The 18046-nt window shown below is 39.0% G+C and overlaps 1 protein-coding gene across 2 annotated transcripts in view; it reads right to left on the bottom strand.

Annotated features, from left to right (window-relative positions):
- Rtn1 (reticulon 1) overlaps nucleotides 1-18046 on the bottom strand; it is a 228934-nt gene that overhangs the window by 7024 nt on the left and 203864 nt on the right. For both annotated transcript variants that reach the window (XM_046461713.2, XM_058584617.1), the window contains 5 exons: nucleotides 5182-5389; nucleotides 2432-2570; nucleotides 947-1016; nucleotides 412-458; nucleotides 268-326 (listed from right to left, as the gene is read on the bottom strand). In XM_046461713.2, coding sequence (XP_046317669.1) covers nucleotides 268-326; nucleotides 412-458; nucleotides 947-1016; nucleotides 2432-2570; nucleotides 5182-5389 — 523 coding nt within the window. The remainder of the gene's footprint in view (nucleotides 1-267; nucleotides 327-411; nucleotides 459-946; nucleotides 1017-2431; nucleotides 2571-5181; nucleotides 5390-18046) is intronic.

The raw sequence follows: 18046 nt of genomic DNA, 5'->3' as shown, positions 1-18046 counted from the left end.
TATACCTTTAAATCATTCATTATTAAAACTCATTCATTATGACACTTAAAATAAATCCCTGGAAATTTTATTTAATTGTAAGTTTTGAAATTTATACTTATTTTCTGAAATAATGTAATTGAGAAGGGAATGAACATATGACTTGAACAAGTCAAAGATCATACCTTCACCTATTATTTTACTATCATTTTATTACACCTATCTAATCCATTCAAAGGCCTGCTTAAGACAGTGACTCCTCTTTATGAATCTTGCTGGATAACTTACTTTGCCACGACAGCATTTATGTGAGTCCTCACAAGTCCCAGATATTGGTCAATCTGTGCCTACAAAGAGAGAAATAATGAGCATACCCAAAGACCCCATGTAGTCAAAATTTAACATGAATGTCTGACACCACAGAGAACTTACCTGGTGTTTGACATACACTACAGGTAGAGTAAACATTGAAACCACAGCTGGGATGAAAAACAAATGCAGTGTTAAAATTCTGAGAGTTATCAATAGTAATAAGTTCATAGATACATATTACATAGTCATGTGATATTGCAAAATTATTTGGAATAACTAGGATAACAGGGCAGTTATAAGGAAAGCAAAAGGATGCTGAGCCCTTCACACAGATGTGAAGGGCTGAATGAGGGTAGGCTGTGCCCTCTGAAGATGAAAATGCATCTCTATCCATAACTAGAACTTTAGAAATCAAATATAACCCATTATGGATGAAGGGGGGGAAAGCCCTTCAGACTTAGAAATTCACTGCTGATATATAATATGTAATAGATTCTTTAATTGCACTGTGATAGTAAGGAAAATGCTCTGTACTCAGGGATCTGGAATTTGTCTCTGGGGACTTATCAGAACAAGCTAAATGCTAACAGCCTAGGAAGCCCCCTATTCTCAGTGGGTGTGAAGGAAGTCACGATGCCCTCTTGTCCATCCTTACCCATGAGTAGCAGGGTCAGGCCATTGAAGAGGGCGCCAACGTAAGTCAGGAGCCACATCAGGACAGCAAACTGAAGAAAGAAAGGATGATCAGAGCTCCCGAAGCTGTCCCTGACAGACTGGAACCTCATATTGTTAATGTTTAGATTAGCATCAATTTTTCTAATTAGCATTTCAATTTTTTCTCCTAATTAGGATTTCTGATTAAAATTTTTGGGATTACAGTTATAGGTAATGGGAAATGAATGTCAATAGAATGATTTCAATAGGAAATGAGAGAGCGATAGGCGTTTTAAAGTCCGTCATGGGATCACCAAAAGAAGGTTGTCATTAGCTTCTTTGGAGACCTTTGGATAACGCTGTTATAACATTTGAGGGAAATGGTCTAACACCTGCTTCTGTATGGACCCATGATTTAAAAATGGTTTTTATATTTCTCAATGGTTAAATAAAATCAAAAGAAGAGAAAAAAATGATATGTTAAATGATATTAAATTCAATTTTAAGTGTCCATCAGTACAGTTTTACTGGTGCACAGTCACAATCTTCCACTGCTGTATTGTCTTTTCCTACTTTTGTGCCACAATGACAAAACTGGGTGGCAGAGCATTGCCTGCAAAGCCCCAAATATTTACTATCTAGTTCTTTGGAGAGAAGGATTGCTGACCCCTGCTGTAGCCCCATTTTTACATAGCAAATGGGAATATTACCTGAGAAGCTCTAGGACAGGTAATTATCATCTCCTGGTTTCTGCCTTTAGTAACTCCTATAAGTCACCATTCCTTTCAATTACCTCAAGGATCAAGAACACATCTCTCACTTTTCCTCTGCCCTTCCTTGAGCAGTTACCAGGCCACCCCTAGTGCAAGACCCCTGCCAGGGTGTGTACAGAATACACATGGAGGACAGAGAACTCAGAGACCTTGTCCTGGCTACCTTGACTCTGCTCACAGCCTTGCTGAATCATGATGAGTTATCACTAGAGTATAAAGCCCAGGACCCAGGTCCTCACACACACTATTTAGAGCCTACTTCTGCCCTTCAGATGGCTCTGCCTCAGGACACTCAAGAGATCTATCATTAGTAGAGTCCAGAGTTTTTTTCAATGAAGAAGTATGTGTGTATTTTTATATTCCCGAAACTAGATTTTTATTTTAAAATTAATTTTAGAAAATTGGGAGAGGAGTCAAAAATGGTTTAAGGACAGACATTCTGATATACTAAAAAGAACAGAATTAGTTGTATGATCTTGAGTTCATCCTAGCTCTGCCAGACGAGTGGGCCACCTTGGATAAGTGTCTTAACCTCTCAGAGACAGTTATGTTTTCTGTAAAATGAAGGGATGGAGTCCATGATTCCATAGATTAGGAGATTTTCTGACTCTAGAACTACGTAATCTTCCCCATAATGTGGCAGTTTTAATATTTCACTTCTAGAGGAAAACAAAAACTTAAGATCATAAAGCAAAGGGCTTAAGGCAACATACTTTTAAGGAATCCACCAGGTCCTGGACCAGGAAGAGCCTCCGGAGCTCTTTCAGTGTGCTGTTCACATAGAGTTGCAGGCAGTCCGTGTACTTCTGAATCTGTTCCTGGGACAGGGTGATCTCAAGCTCCAGGTAGGCCCTGTCAACAGACCATAGCATCAGAGAACCCCATCAGAGGGACGGCACACAGGCAGGTACATCCCGGGGCCAGGTGAGTGTTCCTTCTCTCATCTGAGGCAGTGGGTGGCCAACTCTAAGGGTCATGTCAGTGGCTAAAGGGCACCATACTCTCTGGCTTCCTGTGCATAGGGAACACACGAACAGGGGTGGGAGAGCATTATGACTGTTTCTGTCACTGAAGATAGCATTACAGCCTGAGCTGATAATTCACAGAAACTGGCTGGGACTGGAGGGAAAAAACCAATGCAAAACAGCTCATTTGCTAAATTCTACATGACTGCATGGAAAGCATAGTCTTCTTTAAATAATTGAGCTATTTGAAAATCCTAGCTGCCAATTATTTTTCCTCATTAAAACTCTGAAGAATGCATGTTTAAATTCTGTAATTTATTTCCAAGTTTATCTAGGGAGCACTGGAAACTCAAGAGACCTGGATCATATTAAAATGCTCATTGGTTCTAGTGAATGGTACTTTTAGAAATGGGATTTTTAATTTGTTAAATTTAACTCATGGGTTGCTAAAATATATCAAATGCAATATATTTACTTATAAAATAAAAATATATTAAAAACCCAACCTAAGGTTCCTCTGCTTGGCCATGCTTCTGTGCAGAGGTCCAGCTGCCCTCTCGTTTCCTGCCTCTGCTCTTTCAAGAGGGCACTTTGCCTTCTTAGAGGGAAACTGTTGGAGTTCTTAAAGGCCTGCTTAACTCTGGGACTGGAGAAGAAAAGGGCAAAGCAACTCTTGGCCTGAGATGTAAGGAATGTTGTGGACTGAATGCTGTGTCCCCTCAAAATTCATATGCTGAAATTCTCACCTCCAGTGATGGATGGAGTTATGATGTGGGGTCTTTGGTAGGTGCTTAGGTTAAGAGGAAGAAGCCCTCATCAAAGGGACCCCTGAGAGCTCTTTTACCCTCTTCCTGCCTTGTGAGGACGCAATCAGAAGACAGCAGTCTGCAACCCAACCATGTGGGCTTCTGGTTTTGGACTTCACAGCCTCCACAACTGTGAGAAATAAATTTCTGTGTTTAAGCCACCCAATTTATAGTAGCCTGAACTAATTCAGGGAGTTTACAATTAAATGCGATGGCTCTTCTTTCCTTTAGAAAAAAGAAAGAAGGAAAACGAAAAATAGTGATCTGTATAGATACTGTGTTCTGATTCAAAATATTCTGAGTCAGATGTTCCTTTTAATGATCAAAATGACTCAGCCAAAGGAAATTTTAATATTTTAAATCTGTCCTCTGAAGGAAGCATAACCAGGTATGAGAGGAAATAAGTCAAATGAGAGCTAAGTCCCCCATGTGATAGCCTGGGAGCCAAGAATGTGGTGGGAACAGCGTGGTTGAACATACTGAATGTTGGATGATGAAGGGAGAGACTGGGACAGGGAGAAGGATGAAGTTGTGGACTGGTTACCAGTGAGGTCCACTCAAGTAGGTGTTGTGTATGCCAATTGTGTGGCCCGGCTATAGCCCCAGCATTAGAAGGACAATAACACTGTAACCCACATGGTAACACTGTCTGACACTGAGTCAGGAGAGGCTGGGAAGAAATGTCTGAGAGCAGCCTTTTCCCTTTGTCCACAGCACCTGCAAACGGGCATCGTTTTCCCTGTGAAGACCCCAGTGCACTGAAGCCTTGGTGAGGGAGAGCCAGGACACATACAGAGATGACATCAGTGAATACCCAGGGCCATTCAGAAGCCATTCTGCAGTAGCATCTACACATCTCATTTAGGACTCAGAACTGTCCCTTGGTTGGTTACAGAGGTGAGGACAACCTTGGTGAACTTGCATTCTGGGGCCAGCCAGCAGGTGAGGGGGTGGTACTGATGGCCAATGCTCTGAGTGTCCTGGTTTACAAGTCGGAGGACAAACTTTGGTGGAGCTGGGTGGATGCTGCTGGCCGGGCTAACACTGCCCTCTGCCCCCTTGCATGTGTCCTCTTTCTTAATAGATTGCCTCCCTTTAAAAAAATTTCCTTCTTTTTGATATTCATTCCAATTATATTTCCCCAGTAGAAAAATTCAGAGGAGGACATATGATAAGATGTTCATGAGCCTTGGACCCCTCAGATGGTTGGCCCTTTGGTCTTAAATTTCCAGAGACAGCATGGAAATAAAAACCAAACACCCTAGCTCTGGTTCTGTGATATTTACTGGACATGTGACCTTGAGAGTGTCATTTTGCTTCTTAGAACTTCAGTTTTTCCACCTGTAAATAGAGATTATAATGTCTGACCAGCCTTCTTTATAGAGTGGGGAGAATTAGTAATTGATGGAGTACTCTTTCAATGATAAATTATTATACACATATAATGGATTATGATTACTATTGGTAATTAAAGTATAAAAACTCAACAGCAATAAGTATTAGAATAAGAATAAGGAAGTTTGTTTCAGAAATCCACCAACAGTGTTAGATAGTAAAGCCAGGGTATTAGGTGAGACTCTAGAAGGTCTGTTGGGTCTCAGAGAAACATGCCCCAGTGCACCCGTGGGTTGGAGTGGGGGCAGAGAAGGAGCCTGGGAAGGCAGGGTTTGCTGGGCAGGTGGGGACACTCACTTGAAAGGGTGGCCCTCGTCGGTTTTCTGCACAGCTTGTAGGACAGACTTGTAGATGCGGAAACTGATGGTGGCTGAGAGCGCAGCCAAGGCCAGGTAGGCCACGACGCTCACCACGCTGAACTGGGTCAGGGAGAAGAGCAGCAGCAGGAAGCTCCCAAACACGATCCCAGTCTGCTTGATGTCCCGCCAGTACAGCAGGTCGATAGCTGTGGGGAGGGGACACAAACACACACACCACTGAACTCTAGCAGTGCCAGAAGTAAGCTGCTGGTTCTGTCCACCCAGCTGCCAGTACAGCAGGTTCCCACTGGGCATTTGGATTCCTAAATGCAAGCCAGTGGACAGATGGCTGCACCGAAGGGCACTTACTGACACTCCATTTCAGTTTGGAAAACTCTTTTCCATTGCTGGGAATAGTTCACAAATTCACAGAGAAGACTCCAGTCACCATCTCTCTATGGGTATATTTCCGTGGGCTACAGCATCTATTCAGAGGCTTGAATTATCTGGCTTTCAAATAGAGGATTCTGTGAAGTACCTGACATCCTGTGGACGTCATTGATTATGTGCACATCTTCATGACCTGCTGACAATTTTATGTCTCAGTGACAGCCTGTAGATATATGCATCGGTCATACAAAAAGGTCAATGCTGATCATAAAGGGCAGCAATTATGAAAATAGAGGTTTGGAGGGAGTGGTATTTTTGGAACACAGAGAGAGGTCTGCAAGACCTTGGCCTCTAAAACTGCAGGGCTAGTGGCTGTCTTGACAAACCCTGGAGCTGATATTTGGATTGAGCTTTTGCACATGATTTGTTTGCTTACATTCTATGATTTGAAAAGCCAGGAATGCAAGCTTTAAAATCTATATCATATCTATCATTCAGTTATCATTATCTTTCAATGTATAAACAAAAAACTAAGTTCAAAAGGATAGAGCTAACCAGGTGTGGCTGCACATGCCTGTAATCTCAGCAACTCGGTGGGCTGAGGCAGGAAGATTGCAAGTTCAAAGCCAGCCTCAGCAATTAGTGAGCTCTTAAGCAACTTGGCAAGATCCTGTCTCCAAATAAAAAAGGAAAAAAAAAAAAGGGCTGGGGATGTGACTTAGTAGTAAAGAACTCCTGGGTTCAATTCCAGTACCCAAAATAAATAAATAAAGCCATGCTTCAAATTTGTAATACAAATGGAAATATTTTGAATATTTGAGTTACCAGGATATGAAAAAAGCATGCAAGCCTTACTGAAGAATCTCTGCAAGTTCATTATCCTATTAGGCAAGTAGCAAATGGTCTTTATAGAATGTCATATCAATTCTCCAGATGAGAAAATAAGAAACAATTTTCCCATATGACAGTCAGATGTAAGCTGTAGTGGCTTAGACTGTCAGCTTCCCATGCTCTGTACCTGGAAACACCTGGTTTGGATTTAGATTCCAGTCATTTGCTCAAGGGAAAAACAGAGAGATAACCATGTTGAAGAAAGCAGGGAGCACAGTGGCACATACCTGTCCCATTATTCATGAGTGTGCAGTTAGCTGAAAGAGCCATACAGGTTGAATATTCCTTGTCCAAAATGCCTGGGACTAGAAGTATTTTGGATAATTTTTGGATTTGGAAACAGTTGAATATACATGATGAGATATCTTGGGGATGTGATCCAAGTCTAAACATGAAATTCATTTATGTTTTATGTACCCCTTATACCCATAGTCTTGAAGGGTAACATTAGATGCTATTTTTAATATTCTGTGCATGAAATAGTGTCATGGTGTGGAATTTTTCACTTGTGTGGTTGCATTGACACTCAAAAAGTTTTGGATTTTGTATTTTTCATTTAGGGTTGTTCAATCTGTATTGTTGTCACAAGCCTTAGTGACAGTCCAAGGCTAAAGACATACCCTTCACATAGAAACCCCTTGCTCACAGCAGGCTTGCCTCTGGCTGGTTGGGTGCAGATCAGGAGTTGAGAAATGAGAGGCTGTTTATAATAGGCTGAGGACATCTCTGGCAGTATGAAGCTGGGAAGAGAATTTATTCCCTATCCACCACCACTGTGTTCCACCAAAGACATTAACTCAAAGATTCTAGTAGGCAGCCATTGTTGGGCAAAAACATGGTTTCTTTTTTCCTACAGCACTTCTGCAATGTATAACATAGAGGAGAGGAAAGGCTTGCAAGCATGTTTTGGAGTGGTAAAAATATATATATATATATACACATAAATATATATGTAAATATATATATATATATATATATATATATATATATATATATATATATTTATAATATTTTTTTCTCTTTTGAGGAAGGCCAATCTTACATATAGGTTTCCAGAGACCAAGGAGAGTATTGCTTCTCTAAAGCTTCTCTCTTCTGCCTGCCCCAATTACCAGTCACACTGACTATTAGAAATTCATTCCTTTGAATAACCCCTTTTCTATCTTCAAAGTGGCTGTCATCATCATGATCTTTATTTAATGCAAAAGATGCAGGAATAAGACAATATTAAAGATTTGCTTGTCAACAATACAGTTCAAATGAGTTCACCAAAATAATTCTCCTTTTAAAAGAGTTTATGAGGACAGAACATCAAAATATAATCGTTTTGGCTGGGCGCAGTAGCACACGCTTGTAATCCCAGCGGCTCTGGAGGCTGAGGCAGGAGGATCACGAGTTCAAAGCCAGCCTCAGCAATGGTGAGGTGCTAAGCAACTCAGGGAGACCCTGTTTTTAAATAAAATAGAAAATAGGGCAGGGGATGTGGCTGAGTGGTTGAATGCCCCTGGATTCAATCCCCAGTACCAAATAATAATAATAATAATTTTCAGGCAGATGAGAGGATCTTTTGGAAGATATACCTGCAGTAAACCTCTGGACCCCTGAAGAGAAAGGATAGAAGGGAAGAAGAGGGATTTCCACAGAAGCCTGGGGTTGAGTAGGTCCAGAGGCAGAGGTGAAAATGGGCCTCGGCCTAGGTTTAGACCAGCAATGCTAAAGGACTTTGGGAACCTGGAGTCTCTAGTATTTACTCTGTTTGGTGCAAGAGGAGAGGCAAATGGGAATAAATAAGAGAATGAAACACCACTGTTTAGAGGTATCACTGAACTGTGTCTTCCTATACACTTACTTACTGAACCAGTATTCACTGATCAAGAACTAAGTGCCTGGTTTTGTGCCAGTGTTAAGGACATAAAAATAAATGAATTCCAAAAAGCAAAAAAATACATGCAAATAAATAAGAAATAAATTGTAATCTGTTTTACAATGCCCACAGACTCAGATGGCAAGCATATCTGGAAGTCAATGCATGAGAAGGCAGCATGATTTTTGCTGAAGGGGGTACCCTTAGTGCTGGGGGAGGTGGCTTACCCACCTGTGATACATGCAGGGGGACAGGAAACCATACAAATAGTTTTCAGACAAAGAGGAGACAGAATTAGCTGTTTTCAAGCTAATTCCCACTGAATGGATTGCCTAACACCTGCCAACAATGGCATAACTTCTAGAAAAGCCTTCTACAACTCTAGTCACCTGTTCAAAGAGCTGAGAAGGTGGGCACCCAGTTTGGGCTCTCCTGGAAGACTCTGTGGGCAGAGAGGTTAGCCAAATCACATTAATTTGGTGAAGAGTCATCATCTATCTCCCAGCGAGGCTTCCAAACAATTTGTGAAGTTCAAAGAGTCTTTTACTTAGGAGCTTAACAGAAGAATTACCTTAAGGCAACGGGCGGTGGATTCTGGGTACTCTGTGACAAGATTATCTATTTACACAAACTCTGAAATGTTCAAAGCATTTGCATATATGGCCTCATTTAAACTCCAAGATGAACTTCATTAGACTGGTAATCTATCAAGTCAGGAAGTTAAAAGTTAAAAAACTTGTATACTGACTAGGTAATACAAGAAGCCCAACCAACTCCTAAATTTTATGCTTCTCTCCTACTGTATGTTAAATGTCCCCAAAAGTTATGCAAAATTGATTTTGGACAACTTGATTATATTTAAAACTGCCTTCGGAACTAGCTATTTAAAGGGAAATTCTTTTAAGTGAAAACTAGTCATTACCCATAGTTATTGATCATCCATGATCTAGGAAGCATAAGAATCAAGCAATCATAAAATGATGCTCCTTTTTAAGGGAACTTAAGGTAAAAACTGGAATCATCAAACACTCATTCAAAGAAAGCTTGACTTGATGCCAATATGTTTTGTCTTGTCAATGGTGGCAAAAGTTGAATTTGGATGGAGTGTGCTGAAATTGATGAGGGAAGAGGGCATGGGATGGTTTATAAACATGAGGAATAATTGGTAAAGGAGATGGGGTGGATAAAAGGAAATATTATAAAGGATTAGTTGACAAGAATGGTGACTAATTAGCTGGGGAAAAAAAGGAATCAGATCTCATTAAGGGTGAAAGCAGCATTTCAAAGCCTGGTGACTGAGAGATTAGCATCACCGGAAAAATTAGGGAATTTGAGGGTGAACTGATTTGGAGGAAAGATGACACTTGTTTTTAAACCAGATTCTGACATGATGACATGGAAGCCAGGCATTTTTACACAACCTGGGGCAGAGATGAGATAGCAATTACGGATGCATTAAGGCTGATAATTACACACCATGCTAACTAATTTTTTAAAAGCCTGGAACTTAAATGACTTTTTTTTTTTTTGGCTTTATCACAGTATCCCAGAGTTAAGATGGTCCTTAATGTCACAAGTCTATTAAAATTCAGATGAATTTGTACACTAGGCAACTGGAAATGTAGGACTGAGATTTGGTAAATGGGGTAGAATGTTTCCATTTGGATGTATTTGGGGTAGAAATGATTGCAGCCACAAGTGTGGAGGAAATCTCCAATGGGAGGCTACAGATGCAATTTAGGATGAAACCATAGAAAGTCCTTAGTGTTAGAAAGGGCAATCACAGTAAGTAGGTTAGAGCAGCCAGGAAGAAGAAATTTTCTAAAGGGTTAGCAAGGAACACTGAATTTAGAGCCAGCAGAGAGCAGTGTTAGGAGGAGTGGGCGTGGGAGCCCACTGTAAGGGGTTGCGAAAGTGGTGGGAGTTAATTCACAATAATAAAGAAGATCTGGTGAGTAGCAGCAACAGGTAATCCTTCAGTTTGAGCAAAATCTGGGAATGTTGGTGCAAAGGGAGGGGCGAGGATTCTGGAAAGAGAAGATATTTGATTAAAGCAAAGTCTCAGAGGGCAGGAAAGGATGGAATTAATTAGTCACAGCTCTTTTCAAAGAAGGGAGAAGAAAGAAGGGATGGGAGAGACATTCAGGGAAGGGATGGGTGTGGCTACATTGTGTTAAGATGGACAGGAAGTAAACTTTACCTAAAGTGGCTTCAGGTAAATTAATTCAAATTCTCCCTGGAAAATGAGTCATAAGGCTTTCCTGAGACTGAGGAGGTTAGGTAGTATGGCTTCACAAGGGTAAGATCTGTGTTGAACAGTACAATTGGGTAAAGCACTTGACTGTGGTTGGTCCCAAAGGAGGTGTTCTGAAAATATAGACTACATACTGGGTTTCATACTAATTACATGTTGAAAGGATAACACTTTTGAACATGTTGGACTAAACAAAATATATCAGCAAAGTTAACTTTACTTATTTAATTTTTTATGTGGCTACTAGAAAGTTTAAAGTTATCTATGTGTCTCACATTATATTTCCATTGGACGATGCTGCTACAAAGAGATATAGTAAGGATATAAAAGAAAGAAATAGAAAGACTACCCAAAAGCAAAGAGAGTGTAGTTAAAATAAAGGATTTCTAGTGGATAAGGTCTACAGGTTAGATGCTGGGAGCTCTGATCAGTGAGTGGTGGGGCTGACCCAGGTTAGTTGACCTAAGGCGCAGGGTTGGAGAAGACTAAAAATCCAAGAGGACAGAATTGATACAAACAACCCTGGACTCAGGCTAGCACAGTGGCAATAGCTATGTGTGATCAGGTGGCAGGCAAATGGCCCGAAGCTCTGATGTTGGAGTGAGAAGAGTAGGAGGTGACTAAGTTGTGATCAGAGAGGTTCTATGCACTGAATCTGCTGTGTAAATGCCGGTTTTTCACATTTTATTTTTGCTTAGAATGATGTAAATTTGTGTAGGAAGCTTTATTGTACCTGCTATGGCTTGAATACAGTCTGTCCCAGCTGAAATTCACTTTGAATTTTAATGTTTATTGTGAAGAATTACAAAGGTGGAAACTTAATCTGACCATGGTATTTTTAGAATGGGGGCTTTTGGGAGGGGATTAGAATTATATAAGGTCTTTAGACTGAAGCTCCCATGATTGAAAACTGGTGCCTTTAGAAGAAGAGAGGGAGAGACCAGGATACACAGACACAAATGTGTGTGCTCCTGTCTCTTGCCATGGGATACCCTGCACTGCCTGGGGACTTTGTCAGCAGAAAGGTCATCACCAGATGCAGGCCCTCAACCTTGAACCTCTAGAACCATGTGCCCAAATAAACCTCTTTTCTTTAAATCTTACCCATTTTGTTGTGATATTAGCAACAGAAAATGGACTAAGACACTACCTGATGTAGGAGAGTAGGTATTTCAATAAAGTTTACTTAGAACTCAAGAAAGAAAAATGCAAGCAATTCTGTAACTGCAACAAATTATTCTCAAGTGGTCTTTGAGTACAATGAAATATAAATAGGTTTTCTTTTCTTTTAAAAAACTATCCTCCTAACACAGAAAATCCAGGTGAGAATTTAAACATCTGAGCACACAGTCACTAAGCCCACTCACTAGGACAGGTATATTACTGTATGTTACTTTGACAATTATAAAAATATCAAAGCTACTTTGCCAAAAACTGAGAGGCAACACTTTGGCTTTGAAATGATGCATCATTGAGTCCTGTGAACTTGATAAATGGACTCTAGAAATGTCATTTTGGTCCCCAAACACAGATAAGAGCATATATGGAAGCCAACTTGGGACAATCTTAGAACAAATGCAGTGAAGGCTGAACTGACAGATTCGAAGAATCCCAATACCAAAAACCCAAAATACCAAAACCAGTTCTCCCCTCATTTTCCAGAATCTAGTTAACAACAAAAAAGAAAAAATAAGAGAAGCAATCCAAGATTAGAATTAATAGCTAAATAGAAATTAACTCCTATGTCAAATTTCTAGGAAGTCCTTTAGTGCAGTCTGAAGTTTTGGTTTGGGAAACTATTTTAGACACATTCAATTACATGACCCAATAGTGGCTGCAGTATTCATAAGTTTATTAAAAATGCAAGAACTGAAAAGACAGTGTTGCAGCTATTCATAAATTATTTACAAGACAAAATGTGCTATAAGTAGATAATATGAAATGGCAATAAATTGTGCACAATAGTCCGAATTATGGCATTACATTGTATATTTATATTACATCTTGGTCCAGAAAAGATCAAGAAAATGACAAGTTAACTTGTCATTTTAAAAAGGCTACTTTAAAAAAGGCAAAGTGAGAACTGTAAGAAATTCCTGCTTGTAGAAATATCAGCATTCCAACAAAAGAATTATTGACACATGATGTGCTATTGACTTTTATTTACTTTTTAGCAAACTTTAAATTATCTGACTATGATATCTGACTACCCTATAAACAGAATGAGGAGACTCACAAACCTCATCTCTCTCCAACCCAGTGTTGGAAGCCAGTTTCTGAATGACTTTCATGAAGCAAACAAAATATGTGAACAAGAAGAAACAGAAGTAACTTTCCCTACTTTAATCTTCCCTTATTTTACATGAAAAGAGAAATATAATGGAAGTAAATGTAATAAAGTACTTGAAACGTACACAGAGACCTTCAAAGTTGACATTTTCTACTCAAGTAATGTATGAATTTCATTTATCAAGATTCTTATACAAAAATTGAAAATTTAAAGGCTAATTTAGGAGCACTAAACCAGAGGGGAAGCTGCTGGCAAGGACTTTTGCTGGGAAGACAGCTACATGGTTTCCATTTTCCCAGCCCTTCCCTCACACCTCTTAAATACAGCCAATATGACTGTGGAGAGAAAAATGCCAACACTATTTCTAGATGTTTCAATAACTCTGTGGATGTTTTGAAAGAGAAGACACACAAAGGCTGTATTTCCTATCCACAATAAAAGAGCATAGCATTCAATTCACTACCCTAAATGGAGCTTTGGTGGAACTAAAGGAAATGAAGAATTTGATTGTCAAAGGCTCAGCCAACAGCAATCTCTAGTACTTTTGTCTCATGACAGACAAAAGCCAGTGCACTGTTTTCCAATGGCTATTCCTCAGGTTAGACCAAAGGCAAGACCTATTCACATAGGCCTTACCTGTGTGAAAGCGAATAGGATTTCTGTTTGCTAGTTCTCATGGTTAGGATGGTATCATTCCCAGCATCTCCCTGCTGTGATATTAACATGATGATACCTAGGCCCAGGGGTTGCCATGCTGGAGGGTCTGATCAAGAGGTGAAATTGGCAGGGCCACGTATTTCAGACAGTTGACCAGCGTGGTCTGCAAAAGCTCTAGCAAAGCTAGGAGGTTCATTTACAGTTTGCCCTGAGATCTAAGGAAGAAATAACCATACAGAGGGAAAAAGAGGCTTTGTAAACAAGGTGGATGAGACACAAAGAAAGAGTGTCTTGATTTATTTTTCCTTTCTTCAAGCTTTCTGACCAGATCAAAATATAAAACTGTTCATTTGGTCTTTTGGTCAGCAGTCCTAATAACCAAAGTATTTTACGTCTGTGTCCACTTTCTGAAAATCTATCATAGTAGTGGAAGAGAAAAGAACCATGAAGGAAGACAGCAATTTTTTTCAAAAAAGAATATATTTAATTTTTTGATCAAGATTGTAATGCTAAAAATGGTAAATTTTTTTTAAACTATAGATATAAGATAAGCAATGATCTCTCATCATACCTCTGTCCCAATCATTAAAATGTTATGCTCTTCCTGATGTTGGTTATTACTAGAGTTAAGGTTTGCTCATCTGCAATTTGGTGAACAGTCTCTTGAAGGAAGGAGATAAAATATGACCACATTTGAAACCTGTCCACTCTGAAATGGATTTAATTGTGATAAAGTCACAATTGGGATAAAGAGTAGAATCTGTCACATTTGCACTTTTCATTTGTTCAAAATTAATACTAGTTTTGGCAAAGAACTTGTAAGTAATGTTAGAATTTCCCCCTCCCCTTTGGCAATATAGGAAATAAGGAAGAGTTCTATTTCATGAAACAACAATACAACCTGTCTCAGATTCAACTTAAAAGATACAGCTCAAACATATTTTGGGAAATTAGAACTATATACTTCTAAGTTTTAAAACTAACAATTTTCTTATTTGAAATATATGTTATAAATTTAGAATATAATTATCAAGCCTTTAAAGTCATTTTTATAGCTGTTGCCCAGGCAGAAGATGATTTTTCAAGACTCATGTCAAATTCTTAGCTTTCATATTGTGCACTTAATTACAAAGCAGCCATGTTTCTTCAAATGGCTGAGTATACGTCCATAAAACTGGAAAAGTGAAATTTGTAAATAATATATGGGGTCAAATATGCACACAATTTAGAGATCAGGTTGAGAAAGATGGGAAATTTGGTTGTGAGATATACTTAATTATTTTCAGAAATAAAAGTTAGATATCCTGAAGACTGTACCTCCAACAGACAGGTCCATTGTGGATTCTGCCACTGCTTGGCTCTTTAATGTTTCAAATGAGTACCTTTCAGAACAGATTGTCCTCAAGCGTTCCCACAAGGCATTGTAAGCCAGCATTGAATTTCTACAAGATTTGATTATCTTCTCCAGAAAGAATTTCATCCTCCACAGTAATCCACATGCTAGAGTGGCTGTAACAAACTTCCACACACAGTCCACTAGGAGGTGAGGCCCACCCTTAGCCCCAAGCACAACAGGTATCAGCCTCCATTCCTAAGCATCCTACTAGGTGAATCTGTTATCATAGGGAAATCTGGGAGGAAAATTATCTTTAGAGTACAGATGGAACCACATAGATGGATAGTTCTGATGAAATTTTGCTCCCTGGCATAGTTTCATTTGTGTAGAAAAAAAAATGTAGGCTTTAGGATCAGAGGGCCCTGTTTAGGACCCAGTTATGTCCTGGGGTGAATAACTGATCCTCTCAGCCTTAAAACCCTCCATTTCCTCCTCTATACAGAAGAGTGATGTCATGGAAGCCAAGAGAAGAGAAGGCATGCCACAGGAGCTTAGGACAGCAACTGAATTCAGGATGATGAAGTGAGGACCAAAACAACCATGGTGGAAACTGGGCAAGATCCCTGCCCCATGCTGCTAAGGTTTGTTTTATTTAAACAAAAAAGAACCTACGTGAAAATGTCTCAGAGGAGATAGAGAGGAGTTCATTTTCTGTAACGCAGCATTAGTAACACAGGTGGCCTGTGTTGGTATGGGGCGCATGCTGGATTGGAAGCCAAAGGAGTCAGCTTTTACTACTTCATTTGCTACTTATCACAAAATACTGGGCAAGTCACTCAACTCCTCCAACCCTCATGATGTCCAAGAGTAAACTGGAAACATCAAGTGACATGTTTCGTAAAATGAAAACTGAGTTTTTCATTTGGCAACAATGAAAACAAGGAGTTGTTAAGCCCGCACAATTGCCATTGCACAGAAAATTCATATCTCTAGAAAGGCATTAGGGGAAAAGCCATCTATCTCAGGGGCAGATGGCAGAACAGTGAGAAGTGAAGGCCTCTGGCATCACTAGCTGTGTCCCTGAGAGAGGCCTGTCATCACCTGTAAATGAGGATAATGAAACCTACGTGTCAGGATCTGAGAAGATTAAGCACAACAATTTAAGTAAAGCAAGTGGCAAATGTACCCTATAAATATTAGTATTGTTGGGCCCTGTAAGATATTATCTATCTATCTATCTATTGCATTAGATTATTGTTTTAGCTCATTTTGTTTTCACGGAGTAGAATATGCTTTGATTTATTAACCCCTTTTTGGTCAATAAATCTTAAGCTAGAAGTGGAATCTGTAACAATATAATGTAGACTTTTAGCATTTAAACATTCTTGTCCATAGATGAAAAGATTTTATCAAGATTATATAAACAGATTCATAGAGAGACCCTTTGCACCTGTATTTTAGTTTTTATGATACATTGTAATTAATTTCAGTGGAATCTTCATGGAATATTCAATCTGCTGCAATTTCCCCCTGAAATCAGATATCTAAAGTTCATATTATGTATTTCCTCTCAAAAAAAAAAAAGCTCACTTCCTAATACTTCCTGAGGACATTTTCAATGATGTTACACCGATTTTTTTTTTAACTGTATTCTCAGCTTTTCCTAGATCACACCCTTACCATCATTGGTACCCTGGACCTCTGCTGTCCCATGGATTATTACCCACCAGTGGCTGCAACCCTCGTTGCATATTAAACTCACTTGAGGACTGTTTAAAAAATACTGCCAGTGCTTGGCTCAAATAAATGAGGATCTCTAGGGTGGGACCCAGGCATCCTTTGTCTTTTAAAGCTCCCTAGGTGATTCTAATGTGTAGCAGGCGTTAAGAACAACTGTTTTTGATGAGGAGGAAATTAAAGTGAAGAAGATACATTGAAATTGTTAAAGAAAAACATCTTGTAGGTTTAGTTTAGATAAAAGTTTTCACAGTGGGGATAAAAAAAAGTCATAATTAATTTCTTACTATTTCTTTTTTGTGCCAATAAACCCACCCACCCAGTCAGTTATTATATCTAGATAATGGCTTTGTTCTATCTGACACAAGGAAATCAATGATACTAAAGATGACCAAAGGTCACTGAGTGTAAAAGATCCTAAAGGATCTTGAATTAATCTTCATAAACAGCTACACATTGGAAATGAACATGAATGCCTTCAATGGATGAATTATGGCATTTGATGTGAATTTCTGATTATAAATGTCCATGTTTTTTTTTTAATATTCCCCCAACCCCCAGAGAAAGTCAACACAAAACACATAGGACTGTGATGAAATAATGTCCTATATCTTGTACACATAAAACAGAAAGCTGCCATCTTTTGGTATCTACTTTTGTTAAGAATAGAAGAAACTCATAGTCTAATAACCAGTCTTTATGTCCAACGAAACTTGATATTCTATGGAGCCCAGATTGTCAAGTGTGTATATGAAATAAACTGATGGGTCTAAACATGTAGGGAGGAAATGTTACAAGGAATTTTCACGGCTGCCTTCTCTATTAAACATATGCTATTCTATGTAGTTGTCATCATTTTCCAAATATATGACCCTTGATTGCTGTACATTTCTTATTTATTGGCTTTTAAATTTATGGTCCATCTATTTACTTTTGACAATTTTATTTCCAACAGACACACACAATGTGAAGTAAACTACTATATTTTATGTCGATGCTGCCCAATCCAACAAACAAGAGGCTGAGCAAGCATGCTTTCAATTCTGAAATATCTTTACTTTTTCTTAAAAAATATACTAAAGAAAAATTCCCCAAAGGTATTAAAGATGAAAAGGAAACCTATTCTTTCAGTGATATAAAATTACTAGGGGAAGATGAGAAGTTTAAAAAAAAAAAAATCAGCTGCTGCTCCAGAGTATTCTTGGTCCCCTGAGGGCTGCTGCAAAACCCTGCAGGTTACATCCAAACGCCTTATTCAGAACCATATTTGTTAAACATCAAAAACCACTTCACCTTATAGACACCCAAGTTTGCGACACACAATTCATTCTTGCAAATTATCTTTCTCCTTATCATCTTTCATTGAGCTAAGTGAGGGGCAGAATTTTAATGTAACAAAGGAGAGATGGATGTGTGAAGTATGAGGCTGAATAAAAATGGCTGA

This window comes from Marmota monax, unplaced genomic scaffold (assembly GCF_021218885.2).
Source record: "Marmota monax isolate L192 unplaced genomic scaffold, Marmota_monax_Labrador192_F-V1.1 WCK01_AAM20220418_F8-fsc00001, whole genome shotgun sequence".
In the NCBI taxonomy this organism is placed as follows: domain Eukaryota; kingdom Metazoa; phylum Chordata; class Mammalia; order Rodentia; family Sciuridae; genus Marmota; species Marmota monax.
This window is presented reverse-complemented; position numbering and strand designations above follow the sequence as displayed.